Here is a 16561-nt window from a genome sequence, read left to right as displayed (position 1 = left end):
ATCCAGTTTTGTTTTCTGATAGTACAGTGTACAGAGGCTATCTCAGCCTACCATCACACAGAGCATCGCAGAGTCATGTCTCATTGGTCTTGATCCTGCATTAGCTGTCCTGTCCTTTGGGCCCGATTCTGATCTTGCCACTACAGTGCCATAAGTAGGCTACGTAAGAGACTTTCATCACTTGAAAGCTTTCATCACTTGAAATTCTGGTCCAGAATAGTTATCAACAATGAATTGTCAAACTGTGTTACGGGCTTTACCAGAATAACCTGTTGTACGTTGTGCTGCAGTGGGGAACTCCACCTCTCCTCAGAGCTAGAGCAGTCCTAGCATGACTCACACAGGGACCCTGATTCCAGTTCACTAATCCCATGCTTACTTCATCGACTATAAGCAATTTTACTAAGAATAATTTTACAAAGTATTTCACTGGTCTCCTTCTTCCACTACCTCCACTGTGTCTTTTAAGACAGCAGTATTTGTGCTCGGGTTTCTTGTCAGTATGATTAAAGGCTGAAAGATGCCTAAACAACAAGTCCTGTAACATGTGCAAAAATGCCCTCTACAATGATCAACACCTTCTCTGAGGGCTGCATCCCTCAGCCTGTGTCCATTGGCATGCTGGGCTGCACCATCCCAGCTTCAAAGTTAGGCCATGTCCCTGTTCTCTCATGAATATTTCTCCTCCGTTTCCGCATATCTTCTTGTTCACTCTTCTCACTGTGCAAGGAAGACCTAAAAATCTCACTTTGTGAACTTTTTAATGTGTGCCAGAAGAAGGGAGACAAAGAGTCCAGTTATTAGGCAGACCAGGTTCAGAAGGGATCACAGAAGAAATTCTTAATTCCCTGACCTCATCCAGGAGGGCTCTCGGCAGCCTGGCTTAGGGTTTTGTAGGCCTGAAATGGAAACGTGGCTGTGAATATGGGAACCATACCAAGCTTACTCTTTCAGAAAACAGAAGGTTTTACATATAACCCCACTGGATACTAGCATTACAGAAGCCACTTCCTTTCCAGAATTAATTTTCTGCTGAATGAAAATGCATTGAGCCAGATGGATCTATTTCAGGAGGAGGATCAGGCTGGCACAAGTCTGAAATCAAAGATTATTGGTTTTGTGTATTCAAAGCCGGAGTAGCCAAGAGCAAAGTGTTTGGTGCAGGTGCTGACATGTTCAGGTCTACGCCTAAAGGAGTATCCCAGGAACGATATATCAAGTGAGTTTGCCAAATATTAAATTGAAGAAAGATGGGAAGCTTCTAATTAATACCTGCAAATCTTTTCACTGCTCCCTACCATACTAGCAGTGAATAAACAAAAGACATTCTTCATGTGTTGAGAGAACTGCAACCTCTAGCAGATGCAAAAGATCATTAGAAAGTGGAGAAAAGACTGGTCACCAGGAAGAAATACACACGCAGGCTCCAGTGGAGCACTTGGCTGCCCATGTCCCTGCAATGGTGCTGGAAGACAGAAACCTAAATCCGCAGACCTGGATTCTGGGGATTCTCCATGTGACACAGGAATTATATAACAGAACTGCCAAAAATGTGTGGTTTCCAAACCCAGGGTTAACACAGGCTAACACCTAAACCACTCAACCACTCTTTTTTCCAAGCCAAACCCACTCATTGCTTGTGTAAGTTGTAAACATCGACTACTTCAGCAGTTAGGCAGCTTAGTATTAGGTTGCTTAATGAGTTGAACACGATCAGCTCACTCTTACCTCATACTCCACTCCCATCTGTTACATGGAGCCACCTGCAATCTGTCATCATGTTTTAGGATTAACAGCTCTGTGCAGCAAAATCTGTTTTTCCTGTTAGAGGTGTGAACAGTACCAAGTTCTAGTACCAGCACCTCCAGTACAGTGCTTGTACCACAAACAACGCAGGACTACGTAAGCCTCACTGGCCAGCTGACACCAGCGCAACGGGTATCAGCATCTTTCATCAGCAGGTTTGTGCTCGTGGCAGTCACCAATGGGACTGCGTTTTGCAGATGCAAAAATTGTGCAGCTATCAGCAGCCTCATTTTACACGTGGCTGGATGACGAGAAATATGCCTTATAAGGGATCTACAAAGCGACTGCAAATTTTCATCCCGAGGAAGACTAACCTTTGGGTTATACAATGCGATTCAATTGGGGATATTTTTGGTCTTATCACCGCCTTCGGTTCAGTATGCACAGGAAAGAATACCACCGATCTTTTCTACAACACAAGGCTTCCTTGAAAATGAGTTAATATAACAAAAAATACATTTTTATTTACAAAAGCTTCACATCCTAGAGGCATATGAGAGCTGTAGAAAAAATAAATTCAATTTCTAAAAGGGCAGTAAGGCCCCATTGCCAAATAAAACACAAAACCAGCATAAAGAATCAAAATGAAAAGCAACCAATTAACCCTATCACCCCACCAAAAATGCCACAGAGAAGCAAACTTCTCCAGTATTGCAGGAGAGGGCTTTCAAGCTGTCATGATGGATACCTTCCAAGAAAAATGAGCTCCTGTGCAACAAAGCGCCTTTTGCTTTGGGCATGGTACGGCAGTACCTTGGCTAGGATGCTAGGCTGGGCTGATGGAAACAGGAATTGGAGCCCGCGTGTGACCTTGCACAAGTTCCAGTTTTTGATGCATTCTAAAGTGCTCTAAGACACTGAGGATAACTCCCAGGTGCCAGCATCTGGGGTCTGAGCTTAGTGCTTGCAGTAAGGCCCTGCTCTCCCTCCAGGGAGAGATCAAACCTTTGGCTGAGGCTTGGGATGGGGCTAGTTGACAGAGGATGCTGAAAAGGCGGGGATGAAAAGTCCCATCCCTGCTTTGAAGTCTGAAAACATTTGCCCACATAAGACCGACAGCTCTAAAAAACCCAGCAGAGGTCTTATTCTTCACCTAAAGGAAAGGGAAAGTTATATGATCCTCCTTTTTTTTTTTAAAACAACATACTAGTGGTCAAAGCATACAGCTAGGATGCAGATAACCCATATGCATTTAATTGCATACGCATGCTAAAATTACTTATTCAATCACATCTTGAGGAAAAGCCTAGTTTTGGATTCCAGTTAGACTCCATGAGTTAAGCACCGATTTGCCCAGCACTGTCAAACTGAGGAGAAGAAGGCAGAAGCAGACCTCAAGGGTCAAAAGTGAAGGTCTTTTACCATGCAGGCACTGGCTGAGGGATGGGGAAGCTACGTCCATGGGAGCACAGGCAGTAGCTGAGGCATGGCAGGTTGTGTCCAGCAGCATACGTAACGGACAGGGCGTGGGCAGAGGTAGGTAGATAGTACTGTGCAGTGTTGTGGAAACCAGTAAATCAATCTCCGAACAAATCTTGCTCAGATACCAGGAGCAAGACAGCCACGATAAGGCTGCTAATCTGACCTCCTGGTCTGTGTACTACTTTTTGCAAAATGCAAACTTGAGCCAAACAGCACAAATGCAGAAGCAATCAAAGACTCCAGTAGTAGGAGTCAGAGGTAGAAACACAAAGCTCACCAGAACTATACTAGAAAGGGAATCACTCCAAAACCCTCAAGGAGGAAGGATCCTGCTCTCAAGCATACTAAAGTAGCACAGAGACACAGCATGAATTCATCCTTTGTACTATATATACATCATCATAACTAGCCAATATACCGTTCATCCTGTGACAGAAGTACCTTCATTTGGCCAAATTTACTACTGGAGTTACTATGCTGATAACTACTGGCTGTGCTGATGCTTCTGGATCAATAACATGGATGAATTTAGGCAACTGACTTCAACAGAACTAAATGCATGGGTGAGCTGAGGAGAATTTGGATCATCGCTGAAGGCATAAAAACCTATTTGAGCAAGTTACCCCATCCAACCAGCAATATCTGTCACTGTCCACACAATACACTGATGACAGCAGAACAGGGGTTGGCTTAGAAAGCAGTGTTGGATTTGTACCTGACTTAGATTCCTGACTAAACATGACTGCTGACTGTATCACAGACATGTTTTTTTTTAACAGTTCTCCCCAGGTACAAAAACTAGTGACACCCTGGTAATCCCACAGAGACCAGCTCTGTGCTTCCCGAATGTATGAAGTCTATGACAGAGGCTATCCCTCACGGGTATCTCTGCGTAGTCTAACACAAACCTACGTGAATCTCTGAAGGTAGTACTTGTGTTTCACAGTATCTGAGTATTTAAAGAACTTCACAGAGAGAGAGACCTGGCAGGATCCATTTTCTTTGCTGATTAGTTTATCAGGCATTAAAGCCTGGTTGCTAGCACCTTTTATGCTGCTTGTGCCAAGCGGTGATTCAAACACAACTCTAGCAAACCTAGTTTGAGTCATGCCTTATAAAGTGTGTGAGACCCTTACACTGGTGAGCACTTATTCTCATGAGTACTCCAGTAAAGGCAACTGGATTGCCTGTATAAGTAGCTCTGAAATGTAAGTAGGAGGTAGATAATTGAGTTCCACAGCTGCCTTTTGTCTACACAGGCTCACATTTTCTCCTCTCCCTCCTGCCGCAGCTAATTGCCTGAGGAGGGGAAAGCAGCGGTTTGTACAGCCAAGGAATTGTCCTCCTGGAGTGGAGTCCAGTGGCACACAGATAACAAAGGCCTTTACATCAGCAGCTTCTTTCCACAGACATGTCTTGGCCTTGCAGAGAGAAAGGAGGGGTCAGGGATCTGCTGAGGGATAGCATGGCTTTTGCCAGTGCTATACTATTTTACAGTGGCTATTCAACCCAAGGGAGATACTGGCATTACAGCAGCCTCTTAGGCATTTGCTCTAATATTTAACCCAGGAGGTTAAGATTGAAGCAAATGCACTAAAGAACCCAAAGGCCTAAAATGTTCCTTTATATTTTAGGCATAATTCAGCCACTGAGTTTGGGTTATTTAGATGTGATTTCCAAATGATGCTGTGAAATAGGTAACCCTCTCCTGTAGTATTCTGAGACCGAATACCTCTGCCTGACAGAACTATTTTTAAGTAGCAGTGCTTAGAGAAGCTGTTTCAAAAACCTTTTCCTTAGTTTAGTTTTCTTAATCATTGCCCATTCTCCCAGGATGACATGCAAATTACAGCTCAAGTATTAAAAGTATAAATCAGACTGTGGTGGCAGGGCTTCTAGACAACAGCTCCACAGAAGGTGGTGCAAGGCTTAAGATACTCAAATCTATATTCTCATCTTTTCAAAAAATGTTTTGCTCATTTACTGAGACAAGTCTTCAGCCCCTGAGAAAACTAGGCATCCACACTGCTCATGATGATAAAGCAGAAGCGGTCTATTGTCTCCTCAGCTATCTACTCTGCAACTGCCTTCAGACAGTCCTCCAAAGCCAGTAATCAAGGACATACCTGAAAAAATATATATTAGGCCTTTTGCCATTTGTCAGAGATTCCCAGAACTGGCCCTTTTCTACTGCATTGTTTCACTAAGAACTCCCCTCACTGAGGATACAACACAATTCATGGTCCCAGGCTCATCCTTGGCTTGAAAGCAGATCGCTCAGAAGAAGTCATCCAAGTAAAATAAAAGGAGAAGCAGATAGCCACATCTGCTTCGCAAAAGAGCTTTGCAAGACTGGGCAGAACGCACACAGAGTAGCTTAGCCTGATGGCAAACAGCGAGCAGGTTTACTTTACCCCAAGGACATCCATTTCTTCCTCTTACTACAAGACCAACAAACTTGTCTAGTCATTGAAGTGAGCCCTCTCAACACACTCTTCAGAAAGACGACATAAGAGGCATAAACGAACAAACATACACAATTACTCAGAAATTAAATGGCCTGAGAAATGCCGTAAGAGGGGTAGGAAACTGGTGTGAGAGCTCCTCTGGATGTTCCACTGGATTTCCCACAGAAAGTGCTGCTGCACTGTCTTTCCATGCATAGCAATGAGTCCAATTTAGCTAAACCAGGTGGAATAAAAAGCCAGTGCAAAGAACCACAAAAGCACAAGCCCACTTCCCTCACTGTGGGAGGAGAATATCAAACAGAGGGATAAGAAAGAACTCAGCTCCAAAATACCACTTCCCTAGACATCTACAGGCTTGTGTATACTCACCCAGCTCGCTCCATTTAGATCTACACCAGATCACAGGTGTGACATCCCTTCAGCAAGCCAGCTGGTGAAGCTCAATTTGAAGAAAGGACCACTTTGCCACAAATAGTAGTCCCATCTTCAATTCTCTCTGTTTTAGAGGACCTGTCACTGATGCAAATGAAGGCCCTTTCCTACTGCTTCAGAGTTCAAAAAACCAAGGCCAGAGAAGTCACACAGATTATCCATGCCGCACTCTTGTACGCTACCAGAGCAGATACTGTGGGCAATGAATGAAGACAGAACAGAAGTTAGAAGTAAGCCAACACCGAGAAGATGAAGCGTGAAGCCTACCAAGCTTTGAAGCTATCTTCACCAGGTGAAATTCCATACTCTTCACTGTACTGGAGAGTTTGCAAATAAGAACTTGAAAGCCTAGCAGATTAGGCTGAGAAATAAATTACAGAACCAAGATTGCCACCCTCATCCCCAGCAGTACTGCATTTAAACTCAAAGTAACCCCAGCTACACGAGAGGACCTGAGACCAAGTTGCACCTTGCTGCTCCCTGATTACTCCCTTCTGTTCCATAAGTCAATCAAATCTTGGCTCAGGAGATAGCCTTACTACAGGTAATTTTTATGCTCTTTTTATGTCCTACAGAACTTGCTGAATAACCAGCAAGTGTCAGTCGCACTGTAGCTTGTCTCCAAAACTGTCTGGGAAACCTGGATATGCAGGAACACCTGAAAGGATAAAAACTATAGGGCAGAAAGACAATTTTAGTCTGTCTGCATCTGCCGTGCTGTCCTTGAAATGGGTTTTGCTTCCATCTGCGAGGCTTTCAGATATTCACAGCCATTTCCATGGCACCATAGCTATGGGTTTTAGGAAAAACAGACAGAAGTCCTATACACATCCAACTAGCATTTGGCTGCTTTAGCTCTGTGCTCTCAGGAAAAGATGGCTTTTGGGTCAGTGGGAAGATCTTTATCTGGTTTTCCTTCTCAGAAGCTAAAGTTCTCTTATTTCAGAGGACAGTTTTGATCAATAGGACTACAACAAGGTTGGAAGCTGCTCTGCTGTCATTGGCGTGCTTCCTTCCTGTTATCCAGAACATCACAGGCTCTTTTTCTTCTCTTTTTTTTTTTTTTCCCCCTTTCAGTTTATTAGTTTAAAATAAGTGATGGAAATTACTACCAAGTGAAACGCCACAAATAAAAATAATAAAAAAGTATGCCAAGTATACTGAGAAAGAGAGACTGAGTACCCATTAGTAAGGTTAGAGAGGGGCATTAATAAAAGGAACATTTGTTAAACATGACTCATTTCTTTTTCTTCCTTTCATAAATCTTATTATTTCCTTGGAGAACAGCCATGCACTCAGTGGCTGGAACTGCATTCTTAAATGGTGCTCTTGGTTTAACTACTACCTGCCTTTACTTAATTAAAAAGTCAAATAAACAAAAAAAACCCTAAACTTAAAATCAACCTGACCTCCCACTATCAAGAGTATTAAGTTCAAGCCAGGTTTTCTAATCCTCTAAACCTGTATGGTGGTTACAAATGTGCAACAACCACACTGCTGCTCTTCACTAGAAAGATGAGAGACCCATAATTTGCTTTTCCAACTCCAGCCACATCTACAAAGAAACGGAAAGAAACTGAACTGGAATACCTCCTGAAAGGCAACAAAAACAACATCAGTCAAAGATTTTCTTTCCACCTCTGTAAACATTGCTTTTAATCCTATATAGCACAAATGATTCAAGTTCCACACAAGTGAATGAGTCAATGATAAAATTACCACATGATTTTTCTGTCAAAATAAGCTTTCTTCCCACCTACAAACGCAAAAAGCAGAAATGTTACATTAAAAAATAGTTACTAGCGTATGAAACACGGAGTACAGGGAGAGACTTTAAAATCACTGATGAGCTGCTGGAATGGAGATTATATTTTTTGTATTTGCCAATATTTGGAAGAGTTGAATGCAGTTTTGCCTATTTTAAAAAAGAGATTTACCCTCTTTTTTCCAAACCTTTAGAGCTTTTCTTCCTGAAGTGCCTAAATAGAGTAATGCTATTTTGAATATTATTTTATATTTTTACAAGGATTATCCAAATATCGACTCATGATGTTTTCTTCCCTTATTTTGGGGAATAAAATCTTGGTCTTCCTGAAATCACTGATTATGAGTTTCCTCAGCTACATAAATCAAGACTTACATAGCTAAAGCCAATGTGAAGTAGAAATCAGTCTTTTGGACTTGACCCACACTTTGCAATACTGAAGGTCAGGCCTGTAAGAATGTTTACTCACCTAAGCTTGAGTAACTGATCCAGAACAAGTGAAAATACTTGTTATATGCTGTGTGGTAAACAGATAAACTGCAGCCTAACTTAAACACAAAAGAAAAAGGAAATGCAGTTGGTATTTTTCACTCCTGCCGTCACTAGGCCCAACCTTGCATTTCTTAAAAAATCCTCAAAATGAGACCACATGAAGACGCCTCTCACCAGCTCAAGGAAAGCACATGGCTGAGAGCAGTCCCCACAAAGAAGTTGATACTTTTGGAGATAATGGTGTGCTAATTTTGTCAGATGCATGTTAGCATCAGACCATAACCAAATTAAGTAGAAATAGTTATAACATGAGAACCTGCCTGTGGGTATGAGAAGGTGCATTTTCATTAATGTAAGGCTGGCCGTCACACTTAATCTTCCCCCACGCATTTGTGGCTTTACCTCTCTTCTCTGCAAAGGAATTACTCTTCAACTGAAAGTTGCCAGCTGTAAAAGCTTCTTTTTGACAAACCTGATGTGGATATTCACATGATTCATTTGCAGCCTGTTCCCAACCCTTACTTTCGATATGGAAATTTGGAACCATTTTCAACCAGCCCCAAGCCTATGAAGAATCAACTGTCCTTTTAAAAATACTACTGTACCTTTTAAGTATGCAGATTGCCAGGCTGAATTTCAAATGCAATCACTTTGCTTCCAGTACACTCTAAAAATCAGGAGTCACAGTCTGCATGAATCAGTCCTCTGCACCTAGGACCTGCTATTTCCATCATTTTAAGTCTGTGTGCTGCAATTATGTGAATTATCCAGGTTTTTTTCCCAGACTCTTCCATGAAATGCATATGCAATATAAAACCCATTTATCATACTAGAAATTGCTATTGTATTTAATCTTTCCAAAGAGAGCAAAATCAAATTATGATGTGTAAAGAATGATAATCTGCCAAATTCAAGGGAATACTCCAAACTTATCCCTCCACGTCTGCAATAGAACAGGTCAAAGAGGTCTAACGTAGAAGACATGGGTAGGAAGACATGATGTGAGCATACATAATGAGAAGATGAAAATTCTCTTAATCTTTGCAGATTGAATGAAATCTAATTACATGCTATATTGATTGTTGTGTATTACTGGAAAGAGACAGTGAAAAGGGAAAAAGGCAATTACAGTGAAATTGTAGTCTGACCCTTCAATTGCTTTTGGCATGAAAGGTTATGCTGTAGTCAAGGCATCAAAAATTCTTTATCCTCAATGGTAAATCATCAGCAACAGTCTCAGATGCAAAACTGATTAGGGGAAAAATTCAGTCAATTAAATCTTTTTTATTTTTTCCCCTTTACAAAAAATAGAGGCAAAGGAAGAAAATACCAAGGTGTTATCATTATGCCATTTCATGAATTGCTAACTAAGTCTATTTGGCATTAGTTCTGTGTTGACTGACAATAAATCATATTCATCAATAGAAATATTGTAGTAAAAATGAAGAAATATATAGATTGATGAACTACATCTAGAATAACTCAGTTTTTCAAAATAAATGTTATACCCAAAGTCAAATATTGAGAGGTAATATAAAGTTTCACCAAGGAAATTCCACAGCCATGTTTCATTGCTTTCCTTTCCCTTTGCACGCTCCATCCATTTACATCCACCAAAACCAGCAGCAACTGAGCGTAAAGAAAGCTTTCAAAAACACTGTTTTCCTAAGTTGATAGAAAACCAAAGCACGAGCCAAGTGAAAACTATTGTTTGGGTGTATGTCTGCACGACTCTGCAGGGAATCACGGCAATTCTCATTCATTCTATTCTAAAAAATCTTGTTCTGCCAAAGATAACTGCAAGGATCAGCTTTCTACTGACTTTCATGCGTGGTCCTCTACGTCGTACAAACACCTCCACAAGCACTGTATGCACAGTTTTTATTCAGCCTGAAAAGTTAATGAGTTCTCTAGTGATCAGTTTTAGGCTGCCTCTTGATACACTTCTAACATTACTGCTTGTGTTTATTTTTCCTTGCAGAAGGTACACTTTCAAACAGCATTTCTTTGATTGCATGAAAACAAGTAAGTGTGACAGAAACAAAATTCGGTATGGCTGCCGCTGCAGGGCTGGTCTCTCACAGAAAAGTCTTTCTGTTATGCTGGATCTTCAACAGAGAAAATCCAGGTAAGGACTTACCAGTTTAAGACTAATCTGAATAGAAGAGAAAAATGAAATAGAAGAACACTGAGACTTTATTACTAAAAATATAAGATACCTAATAGGTGGCTCTAAATTTTCTGATCTCAAACCAGAAAGAACCAAGAGTAGAAAATTGAAATACTGATCTGGACAGACCTACCGTAAGAATAACATTGAGCTGGACTCAAACTCCTGGTGCTTGCAGGAGTTCTGGGTATGCAAAGAATTCATGTTCCTTATGAATAAAATCTGTCTACCCATGTCTGTCTCTCTCTATAAAAGTGACTTTGACCCACCTCATTAAAAAGTAATATCCAAAAAAGGCCTCAGATAGCACTCTAACCTTGTGATAAAGCAGTATACAGGATAACGTCTGAGAAACCTTGCTTGACACTAAGCTGGAACTGCACAGCTCCAGAGCAGACAGAGTGCTTGTGTAATACTAGGCTTTCCGTGAGGCACGGTAGAGCATTGTCACAGACAGGCTCCCTTGAATCTCCGTGCTGCCAGAGCAGCATTATGCCCATTAACAGCATAAATAATGAGTCACGTTAAAAACGGAATACCAGTGAGCTGAATCCAAACATAGATGCTTGAGCCTGATTTCACTCAGTGGTGCAACTCTGATGATTTCAGTGGAGCACCTCCTAATTTTTTAGGACTTTTCAGTTTTGTTGCTACAGGTTGGGGAAAAAAAAAAAAAAAAGAAGAAAGTGACGCAGTAGCTTTTCAATGATGATGAAATAATTACTCTGTGTTAATGTACCACTGTGTAAGAAAAAAACCAACTGTGTCAGAGAGAAACTGAAGGGAAATTAGTAGGAAATTTGAACCGCTCAGCTTGAAAAACTTTCTGTATTTTCCTGTGTAAGAACTTCCAAGAAGAAGAAACTGCCTACAGTGTTTATCATGGCCTGAAGAAGCAACATAACATTTCAATTCAAGTAATTTCACTGTGAATTTCCATATCCAACAAACCAAATTAAAGAAGAAGGAGGAGGAAAAAGTCCGCAAAACAGAGGCATACTTTACAGAGAACTTCCTGTTTACTGTGAAGCCACAGTCATTACGTGCAATGGTGCCTGCCCAGTACATTAAGGACTCCTGCTGATTCTCCAGGGGATGCCATGCCGAGACGAACCCAGAGCAGGTAAAATCCTACCCAAAGTCTCACCTAGGAACAACACCAAGAATTTGTGTCCCAATTTGGGCCAAAAATTTCATTGTAGCTCATTCAGTTGAGCTACAACGGGTATAGCCTGGGGACTAATCTAATTTAGTTCGGGAACTCTGTGGCTGTGTTGAATTTGGGAGGAGGATTTCCCTCTTAAACCCTACATTCTTCAAAACTGCTCCAAAATATAGTTAGGAAACACAGCTGTTGACACTTTCCCTCTAATTCATGAATGTCTATTTTTGTGACTAACACCCGCACTCCACATTCCCCTTCTCTCTTCCCCGTTTTATACAGATGAGTGCGTAAGGGGATGCCTGTTCTGTACCACTTGCTGGCAGACTGCGTATTACCATAACAGTCTAACCTACTTAGATTTGTGCAGTCATTCAGAAAGTAGTAATAGGAAATATACTTTATCCTAACCCTCCTATTTGTCTGCATTTTGAGACTACAGTAGCCTTTATTAAATCAATGTTACGAGTAAGATTTTCACAAGCAGCCTAGAAGCATGTTTAGTATACTTAAACGTATTTACACTGGAAGTTTTACTTGGTGCTAGACACTAAATGTTACATTTATATTTCAATTTCATGTAAAAGTTCACTCCTTCAGCCTCTTCTTGTCCAAAGCATTGACATATTTAATCACATACTTATTTCTTTGATGTTCCACATTCAGAACTTTACGAATGTAAGCAAATACAAATGCACTTGTTTTGAAGAAATGGTTTCTATATGAAACATTAGTTGTCCTATTAACAACTTTTATGGCTTAGCTTGTTCTAACTACCATGGAAGGGTTCTTTGCTAACCTAGCAAGATTTTTTAAGGCTGGTGAATTACAACAGAATGTCATAAAAAGAAGTGGTGGATGCTTCCCCTCCCCACAGAAGATAATATCAAATTTAAATGGCAAAGTCATTAAGGAAACATATGGGTGCTATGTTTAAACTGACCATTGAAAGTACACAGTGGAAGAACTTAGTAGAATGCTTTTAAACTAGTTCTGAGACCAAGTATATGACTTCCAGCTATAACCTAACAGTGCATTTGCCGTACAAACACCTACCCATGCAGGGTTAATATAGCCATGCAAACTACAAAACCCGGTACAGCTGGCAGGGACTTCCACCAATCCTTAAACCCATGAACTCCGCAGCCTCCTTAACTTTGTTTCTATTGAGGAAGTCCTGACTTTGGACCGAGAGTTGGCAGGTGAGGGGGGGGGGGGGCTTAACAAATCCCTCCAGCAAAACCCTGCAGCCACCTCTTTCCCTTCATTTCCAGCACTTCAGCAGTGGGGTCAGTGCATATGGTGCCCTGGGCTTCCCTCTGCAGCGGGGGGGGGGGCACTTTGGGTGCTCTTCCCCAATCTGCAGCACCCTCCCAGGACACAGGGCTCCACGGGACTGGGGCTGTATCCCCTCCCAGGACACAGGGCTCCACGGGACTGGGGCTGCATCCCCTCCCAGGACACAGGGCTCCACGGGACTGGGGCTGCATCCCCTCCCAGGACACAGGGCTCCACGGGACTGGGGCTGCATCCCCTCCCAGGACACAGGGCTCCACGGGACTGGGGCTGCATCCCCTCCCAGGACACAGGGCTCCACGGGACTGGGGCTGCATCCCCTCCCAGGACACAGGGCTCCACGGGACTGGGGCTGCATCCCCTCCCAGGACACAGGGCTCCACGGGACTGGGGCTGCATCCCCTCCCAGGACACAGGGCTCCACGGGACTGGGGCTGCATCCCCTCCCAGGACGCAGGGCTCCACAGGACTGGTGCTGCATCCCCTCCCAGGACACAGGGCTCCACGGGACTGGGGCTGCATCCCCTCCCAGCTCTCCGTACCATTTAGCTGGTTGTAGACCACTTCTTCCAGGTGGTCCAGGCGCTGCAGGATGGACTCCCTGTCAGCCAGGCTGCCCACCTTGGCGCCGCGGCTCCTGGCCCGGCGGTCCGCGCTCCGGACGATCTGCACCAGCTCCTGGGAGCGGTCCTGGATCCTGCAGTAGACGGAGAAGAGGATGATGCCCACGAAGACCAAGATGTTCACCGTCAACAAAGTTTTGATTTTCCGTGCCACCGCCATGGGAGCCGCCGGCGCGGAGGCGGGGGGCACATCAAGGCGCGGCGGCCGGCGGCCTGGCGGCCACCCGGCGTCGGGGCGCGCCCGGGGCGCGGGGCGGCGCGGAGGGGCGCGGAGCGGAGCTGTCCTTCAGCACCGCCGCGCCGCTCCCCGCCCGGCGGCCGCCTTCGCCCCGCAGGGGCCGCGCCGCGGCGGGCTGGGCGGCATGGGGCGGGGCGGGGGGGGGCCGCGCAGCGAGCGCGGGGCGCGGAGCCGAGCGGCTGCTGGCTGCGGAGCCGCCGCCTCTCCTCCTCCGGCGGCTCCCGCTCGCCCGCCCTCGCTCTCCGCCGCCCCGAACGCAGAGCGCCGGTGCGGAGTGACGTGCTCCGGGGGATCTCATCTACATGCACACGGTGGAGCCGCCGTGCCGCGCCGCGCCGCCCCGCCTCGCCCGCGGCTCCCCGCCCCGCATCCCGGCCCTGCCGGGGGCCGCCGCCCGCCCCCGGGCCCCGCGGTGCAGCCCCGGGACTCGCCGCTGGATTTCAGCACGAGCCAGGGGAGTTGCGTGCTCCTCTCCCACGGAAGACACCAGTGGCCATTTTCTCGTCATTGCCCACCTAGAGGGCCCTTATCCTGGCCAAGCGTCGCTAGCGACAGCTCCCAAGAACGGACAGGATCAACATTGTCCTTGTCTAGGCGCAGCCCCGGGAGGTGAGATGATGCCCCAGCCACCTCACCGCCGCAAATAAGCTGAGTCGAGCAAGAGGGAGAGCTGCTAACCTACTCGGTGCTGTGGGTTTCCCAGCGGCACAAGTACAACATTGGCTAGTGATCCTACCTGGAAGTGACATGCAAGAGAAGTTCTTGCCAAGCATACACAGGTGGAGAAAAGCAGTCTAGGCCCCTACTCTCAAACACACATCCCGTGACTGCTGAGGAATTACCAAGGTCTCTAAGCTTGATACCTATGGCCGTTAGCCAGATGGGCCCTTTCAGCTGGCAGCTTCTCCATTCATGTTCACAGTGGTCTTTCCTTTGTACACCATCTCACTTAGAGGGCTGCATACCATGATATAATCCTGGCTGTAGGATGTTTTTTTCCTTGCATCCTTCCTTCTTGGTTTCAGGAGCTGCCAGGCTCAAAATCCAGCAAAAGTTACAACCTCCCTGAATTTACTGTAACTTGGCAAGGCCTGCTCAGGGTTTCCCGAGGTATAAACTCTCTGCTGCTGTCCTACTTCTGACCCTTCTGTTGTTCACCTTCTGCGAGGCGCTTGAGGGTGCAGTTTGTTTGAGAAGACATGTGTTTCTGTCTTAGAGGAAATTCTCCCCTTGTATTTTGGGGATCACCAATGAAACCTGTGTTTTCACCAGTGAAAACTGTGATCAACAGTGCAGGACAAGCCTAGACTAGAATTTCACCATAATGTAATCTTGTCTCTGGCAAAAGATGCCACAGGTTTCTGCAGTGTCATCTCTTGCAAATAGGTACGTCCCTGTAGAAAGACATACAAGATATGGCTACTTCCTACAGTACTCTATTCTTAAACACACCGAAATCTCAAATAATACCTAAATGCAGGGCCAGATGTTCTTTCACTGAAGCAGTAGTAAAACTCTCAGTCAGCTCAGCAGAAGCAGCTCAGAACCTGCAATTTTTCAGTGTTTTGATTATTTTAGTAGTATTCTTATTGCAAGTCTGTCATAGCATTACGTTTTCCTAGAAAATACTAATTTGGTTTAAGAAAATGTATTGAACTAATGCTCAAATATAGCTTATTAGATGTCTCCACAGCATTTAATATATTACAGCAACACCTGCTGGTCTTGATATAGTTAAGAATCTGTTAGATTACTATTTCCATTATGAACTCCAAGTTCACAAGCTGGCCACAAGAATTCAGTTCGGATTCTCACACATGAGTGTATAGTTTGTCCCAAGAGTTGTAAAATACCTTCAACTATCTCAGAGAGTTTACCAAGTTTTGATGGTTTTTTTCACATCACTGCAGTTTTAAATGGGCTCTTTCAAAGACGTGATTTCGTCCATTATTGACTTAGGTCAAACAGTTGTTTCCTTTTGCTAAGCAAATGTTCTTAAATGGTCGGCTTAAAATAACCTACGGTGTGTACAGAAGAATATGAGAATATGCTTATATGGCTGAAACCTTACCTAACACCATTCAAATAATAGCTAGCTTTTATAGATCACTGTTTATTCAGAGATCTCAAAGCAAGTTACAACAGATAAACTATTAGAGCTGACTGAAGGATGGCAGTAGTGCTTTTGGAAAAATTTCAAGGTCAGAAAATGTATTTTCTTTTTGCATTGGAACAAAACCAAAAAGCTTTGAAATATTTTCACACAAACAGCACTGAGCTGAAGCCACTGTTTCCTGCCCAAAAGGGTCAGGTTCCAATTTTTCTTCCCTCAGAAAGGCTTATATTGCCAAAAGAAAACTAGATCAAAATCAATATATGCAACATCTGGATTTCAGTGAAAATGCTTTTGTTGAAACTATACCAATCAGCTCTGATTGCTGACCCATCTTACAAACAGGAAACATGGGAAGGCATTGGTAACTTGTTCCAAATCAATGGAACAAGCCAGAGGCAATGCCGGGATCCCATCCCAAATTATAAATCCAGCTTCTCTCTCTCTCTCTTGCTATCAGTCTCTCTCACTATTACTCTCTCTTATTGATTTTTACTCCTACTCATCTCCATAGGACTCATGTTTTCACTCCTATCATCCAAGATGGATTAGGAAGCTGCTAGAAAGAAACACC

At 43.9% G+C, this 16561-nt stretch overlaps 1 protein-coding gene across 1 annotated transcript in view; it reads right to left on the bottom strand.

Moving 5' to 3' along the window:
* Positions 1-13796, bottom strand: part of GALNT9 (polypeptide N-acetylgalactosaminyltransferase 9) — a 151840-nt gene extending 138044 nt beyond the window's left edge. The window contains exon 1 of the mRNA XM_059827776.1: positions 13556-13796. Coding sequence (XP_059683759.1) covers positions 13556-13796 — 241 coding nt within the window. The remainder of the gene's footprint in view (positions 1-13555) is intronic.
* Positions 13797-16561: the final 2765 nt, after the last annotated feature.

Source organism: Gavia stellata, chromosome 21, assembly GCF_030936135.1.
Source record: "Gavia stellata isolate bGavSte3 chromosome 21, bGavSte3.hap2, whole genome shotgun sequence".
NCBI lineage: Eukaryota > Metazoa > Chordata > Aves > Gaviiformes > Gaviidae > Gavia > Gavia stellata.
Note: the sequence above shows the minus strand (reverse complement) of the source record. Positions and strands in the feature narration are given on the sequence as shown.